Source organism: Octodon degus, unplaced genomic scaffold (assembly GCF_000260255.1).
Source record: "Octodon degus isolate 3935 unplaced genomic scaffold, OctDeg1.0 scaffold00084, whole genome shotgun sequence".
NCBI lineage: Eukaryota > Metazoa > Chordata > Mammalia > Rodentia > Octodontidae > Octodon > Octodon degus.
The window spans coordinates 11333219-11339367 of record NW_004524660.1 but is presented as its reverse complement, the minus strand read 5'-3'; the positions used below and the strand labels follow the sequence as shown (position 1 = coordinate 11339367).

The 6149-nt window shown below is 39.4% G+C and overlaps 1 protein-coding gene across 1 annotated transcript in view; it reads right to left on the bottom strand.

Moving 5' to 3' along the window:
- Dbt (dihydrolipoamide branched chain transacylase E2) overlaps window positions 1–6149 on the bottom strand; it is a 48768-nt gene that overhangs the window by 20885 nt on the left and 21734 nt on the right. The window contains exon 3 of the mRNA XM_012515960.2: window positions 3408–3589. Coding sequence (XP_012371414.1) covers window positions 3408–3589 — 182 coding nt within the window. The remainder of the gene's footprint in view (window positions 1–3407; window positions 3590–6149) is intronic.

Here is a 6149-nt window from a genome sequence, read left to right as displayed (position 1 = left end):
AAGGAGGAGGAGGAGGAAGAAGAAGAAGAAGAAGAGGGGGACAATAAAAATACTAAAGTAGAATCAAGAGAGTAGAAAGTACCCTTAGTGCCCACATCATGGTCTCATTTGTATTTCACACTAAGGAAGAACTCCTGAAGAAATAGAGGACTCAAACACTGCGAGAGGGAAAATGTAAGGCCAGTCCTGAAACTTCTTGGGTCCAAAGCAAGCTAGCTTCTAAAAGTTAATAGGGCTATGATAAAAGAACATAGGAGAGCCAGCTTGAAGGAGTCACAGCTAAAACAACTGGAGCATCCAAAAGCTTAATGATCGTAACACATTAAACAGAGGCCATCAATAATTAAAACAGAGAAAGACAGAGGGGAGAGAATTAGCACCAAAGTTATGATATCAGCTCCTCACTGTGAAAATTGGTAAACGATGGGGCTGGAGAGATGACTCAGTAGAATGAGCGCTTGCCTGGCAAGCACAAGGTCCTGAGTACAATCCCTGGTACCGAAACAACAACAACAACAACAACAAAACACCTCATAGAACAAAGTAACACCAAATAGATAACCTGCAGGCTACAGAGGGGAAAACATAACTGCCCGTGGAGGGGTACCCTTGTCTTCATTAGCATGTAAATTCAGTATCGCAATGGCCTGTTCTCTGGTCTCGTGTATCTGATGGGAAGAAGTGTACAGTATCAGAATGTATTCTAGAAATAGTACTTAACTCAAATCCAGTTTTTAAAGCCCTCTTCCAATTTACAGGAAATGTAAAACTGAGAGGATTGGTAGCTGCATTTTTCAATGCAAGGAACCAAAATGCTCACCACTGAAATGTTCTTTTGGGGGAGTACTGGGAATCAAACTTAGGACCCCACGCTTGCCAGGTAGGCGCTGCATGGCTGAGCTCTATTCCCAGCCTCTGAAATGCTTAATTAAGACGTATTTATTAACAAAATAAAGTTCTTATACTCTAACTTTTTAAAAAATAGAAAATAATGAGCTAGGGGTAAAGAACACTTAAGCAATGCCGCGACTGGGTGCAACACATAGTCACACATGAGATCCCAATTTGAAAACCCCTGACATTTCAAGGACATTGGGGATAATTTGGGAAACTGAAAACACATCGTGGAATTAGACAAAATAAGAATTTATTGTCATGAAAACACACAGATCATTAACTAAGCAAATAATGCATTATAGCATGTACAACTTTTTTTTTTTTTTTTTTTTTTTTTTTTTTGGGCAGATACGGGGCTTGAACTTAGGCCCTTGAGATTGCCAGGGAAGTGCTTATTCCACTGAGCTATCTCCCAAGTCCCATTATCTTGTTTTTTAAAAAACACTGTATGTATATAGATGTCCTAGAAAATGATTGACTTATTTGTTAAGTGGCAGTTATTTCTGGATAGAAGAATACATATATATTTGCTTTCTAGTTTTTGTTTCTTATGCATTTTATAACTATATATCCTGCTTTAACAGCAATAAAAATTAAATAACGAAAACTTCCAATAAGCTATTTTCTAACTTCTAGAGACAACATTATAGGAAAATGTTCTGCTGTGTGACTCAGGACATCTAAACCCCAAATTTGGCCTTGCTGAGTTGGGGGTGCAGCTCAGGGGTGAGCACTTGCCTAACATACATGAAGCTCTGGGTTCAATCTTCAGCACTGCAAAAAATAAATGAACACTTAAAAAATTCTGCTCTGTCACTGGCCATTGAGCAAATAACCCTTTCTAGTTGAATTTATTTCTTTACTTGTTAAGCTAGAATTCCTCACAGGGAACCATAAAGCGAAACAGTGTGAACTATTTCATGTTATAGATGCTAGCACAGGGGTCCGGCCAGAACCTGCTTCTCTTCCAGCTCCTTGTCAAAGCTATTCCCGAAGGGCACGGCCTTGGTGACTTCTAGCTGTGAGCCGGTTACCTGTCCCCAAGGGACTGCTCACATTGTACCTTTCATCTGCAGCATTTCCATGAGGACTTCCTTTTGTCGTGACACCTACAACTTGTAAGATCCACGGTTGCTCCTTTTTCTGAACACTGGCTTCTTCATGTTCACTGTTTTTCTTTCTTTCTTTCTTTCTTTCTTTCTTTCTTTCTTTCTTTCTTTCTTTTGTTTAGGGCAGGGTCTACAGGGTCTCACTGCAGAGACTGGACTCATAGTGATCCTCCTGTTTACAGCCTCCCAAGCGCTGGGATCACAGGCACGCTCTACCATGCCCAGTCTCAATCGCCGTCTCAGCACACCCCGGAGGCAGGGCTGGCACAACAGGCCTGGGATCCAACTCCTGGCGCCTGCATCTGCCTAAGCAGGCTCTTTAATCTGCTTGGCTATTTGGCTGGCCCTAAAATATTTCAGAGTCTCACTTTTTTTTCCTCCTGGTATCAGGGATCACATTCAGGATCTTGTACTTGCCAGGTAGGCACTTACTCCACTGAGCTATCTCCCCAGCCCTGTTTTTCTTGAAGAAGTTTGGCTTTCATAACAACCACCCATTACTTTACAGACAGACAAACAGACAGACAGCTAGCTAGCTAGCTATGGTTTGGTATGATCTGAGTATTCTCTAAGGGTCCACTGTGATTACAGGAATGGCTGCACTATGGAGAACTGCTAGTGGGGCGTAGTCCTTAGGACACTGGGGGGCGGGGAAATGCACTCTCAGAAGGTAATTTTCCTGATACCCTTGAGTTCTGTCTCTTCTGGGTCATGACATGCTCACTTGTTCCCATACGTACCCTGCCACCCTCACCAAATGCCAAACCAAGGGGCTGCCTAATCATCAACTTTGAACATACAGAATTGTGAGTCAAGTAAACCTTTTCTTTGCAAGTAGCCTGTGTCAGGTATTTTGTTATAGTAATGAAAAGACGATTAACACAAGTGTTAAACAGAGCAATCCAGTTATTTTGATTACCTCACACTCCATTTGTTCTTAGTGACCTATGCGCAGGACCCGGATCTTTAATTCCTGTGTACCTGCTGTTTCTTTGAACACTAAGGTTTCTCGATGGCAGCACCCCAATAAATGAAGTCTTACTTTACATATTTTTAACTCGGTAACTGATCAAAAACAATTGTGTAGCTGGGCATAGTGGCACGCCTGTAATCCCAGCACTCGGGAGGCTGAGCAGGAGGGTAGCGTGAGTGAGCTTGACACCACCATCAGTACAGAGCAAACTCAAGGCCAGCCTGAATTTCATAATGAGATCTTGTCTTAAAAAAGAAAAAGAAAAGAAAACCATGTATCACAGGAATCTTCTGTTTCCCTAATTTTGTCTTCTAAGCCCTGTCTAATCCTGTGAGTCACTAAAAGTCAAGATCACTTGTCCTTAGGACCCAGTGACAAAAGGACAGCAGTAATCATTTTGGTAAAACCGAGGAACGCAGTTACAGTACCTTTTAAAGCTTCCGTCTCTATGTCTACTAATGGCTTTCCCACATAGGCGATATCGTCTAGATTATAATAGAGCTTTTTAATGACTCCATCATAGCGACTAGTGATGGTAACAGAAGCCTTATCACTCTGAACTTCGCAGATGCTGTCAAACTGAGACACTGTATCTCCTTCTTTTACATACCTAAAAGAAACACATGAAACACTTTTATAAGAATGATTCTGGCCAGGGAGATGGCTCAGTGGAATAAGCGCTTCCTTGGCAAGTGCAAGGGTCTAAGTTCAATTCCCGGTTCCACCAAAAAAAAAAAAAAAAAAAAAAAAAAAAAAGAACGATTCTGATTACTGATCACCCTAATAAGTTACATGCTATCCCAGATTATGTCACTATCTGTCCAGTTCCACGTTATTCCAGATGGTGCATCAAGGAATGCTCCAGAACAGTGGCATCCAGAATTTCTGCAGTGTTTCTTCAAGAAACATTAAAACTTTTGGCTAGGCCTAGTGGTGCACACCTGTAATCCAAACACTCAGGAGGTTGAGGCGGCAGGACTGCTGTGAGTTTGGGGCCATCCTGGCTCCCTAGTACATGAACTCAATAGTGAGTTCTCGGCCAGTCTGAACTACATAGTGAGATCCTGTCTTGAAAAACAAAAACAAAAAAGAAACACTAAAAATTTAAACACCATTGAAGATCCATTCATGGATTTAGATTTAATTGTACTTTTATGTTTTTTGCTAGTACTTTTATGTATTTTCTTAGGAAAGGAAAATTTATAAAATGTTTTTTTAAAAAAGGTATTTCCTTAGGGCAGCCAAATAGCTCAGTGGATTAAAGTGCCTGCTTGGGCAGAGTACTGTGGCCAGGTTCGATTCCTGGCATGCTGTGCTGGCCTTGCCCCCAGGGTGCACTGAGACAGAGATTGAGACTGGGTGTGGCAGCACACACCTATAACCCCAGCACTTGGGAGGCTGAAAACAGGAGAATCACTACAAATCCAATCTACATAGTAAGACCCTGTGGACTCTGTCCTAAAATGCAAAATAAATAAATAAATAATAAAAGGGTACCTTCTTTCACAATCTTATATTGTAGGTTGAAAAATCTAAAACTCAAACTTTTTTTGCATTGACATAATGTTTTAAAAGGTTTTGGATTCTGAAACATTTTATTTTCTTTTTAAGAAGACAAATTGCAGAAATAAAACCTATATTTACAAAAATTTGATATACAATATAAATAAGATCGAAAATTACCAGGATAAGGAGGCATACTTCCCTAATAGTGCCAGGAAAACTGATAACTGATATGTTATAGCAGACTGTTTACATTTGAGAAGGTGATCACAATGGTCTTCTAAAAAAAATTTTTATTGTAAAACAAGTAGCAATGAGACAGTTTCAAAACTGGTTAATAGGACAGTTTCAATAATTAATACATTGCATATTGTTGTCTTCGGGGCAAAACCATACATTTATATGCACAAGATGGGTAAGGCAATGATCCTGAGAATCTTCAGCAGGTTTTGGAAACTAGCAGTTACTTGGTAGGATTCTCACCCTGATTAGTTATATATGCTGACACCTGTGAACTAAGCAGCTGCACTGAAGATCGCAGTGTGCAATGGTAGGGTCATGCGTGGAGTGCCTGTCACTCTGGTCTTCTGAATACGTACTGCTTGTCATGACATACCAATTACTGCCATATTGTCTCTCAAGTAAATGTTTGTTTGAAACATTTTAGATTTTGAATACTCAACTATAAAGTCCATACAAAAATTCTTTTTTAATGCCATTTATTTATTCATTTATTTTTTATTTTATTTTTTTCACTTATGTATTTAGTACAGGGTCTCACTATACAGCTCAAACTCATAGTGATCCTCCTGTTTTCAGCCTCCCCAGCACTGGGATCACAAGTGTGTGCCACCACGCCTGGTCTTGGTAGCCTGCTCAGTGTGTCTCCGAGGCAGGGCCAGCAGGGCATGCAGGACCCTGGTCCCTGCACTTGCCAAAGCAGGTGCTTAGTCTGCTGAGCTATCTTGCTGGCCCTCTCTATACAAAAATTGTAAAAAATAAAATAAAGACATAAAACCTCAAAAATCTGAAATATGTTTTATTTCAAGCATTTCAGATAAGAAATACTGAACTTATACTATGCTTTTGCAAACTTTAAGAAATATGCATTCTTTCTAGAAATCAGTAAAGAAAAAACATGGTATGTTCAATGTACACCCTTTATAATTTCATAAATTTTGAATCTGAGTCCTCTCAATCTTTTTGGAATGATTTTAACCTGCCCTTGTATGCCAGTATCATTTAGCTGCGCTTTAGGAGGCCATGTACCAGAAAGCGGGGTCATAACGGCTGCCAATCTGTTTTCAAGTCAGACTCTTCTGATTTGAAGTCTATTTTTCATCTCACAATTCCTTTATGCCACTAAAATGTAACTATAAAGGATGTTTATGTTCTTATAGTTCTCCTTTAACTTACAAAGCAATAACGATAAATACAGAAAAAGAAAATTTAGTTGGCTGACTCAGATCTTTAACACTATAAAAGTATGATGGTAACAATCTATTTATTCATTTTAATTAGTATCTGTAAAAATCTCTAAAACTTTGTTCAATATCAAGAGGTGGTTTTTCTTTTGTCTAAAAAGTAAAAAAAGAGAACGAATAGAAGGTGGCTAAGGAAGCAGAAGGGTTCTGACTTTTTTTTTATTTATTTTATTTAAATTTTTT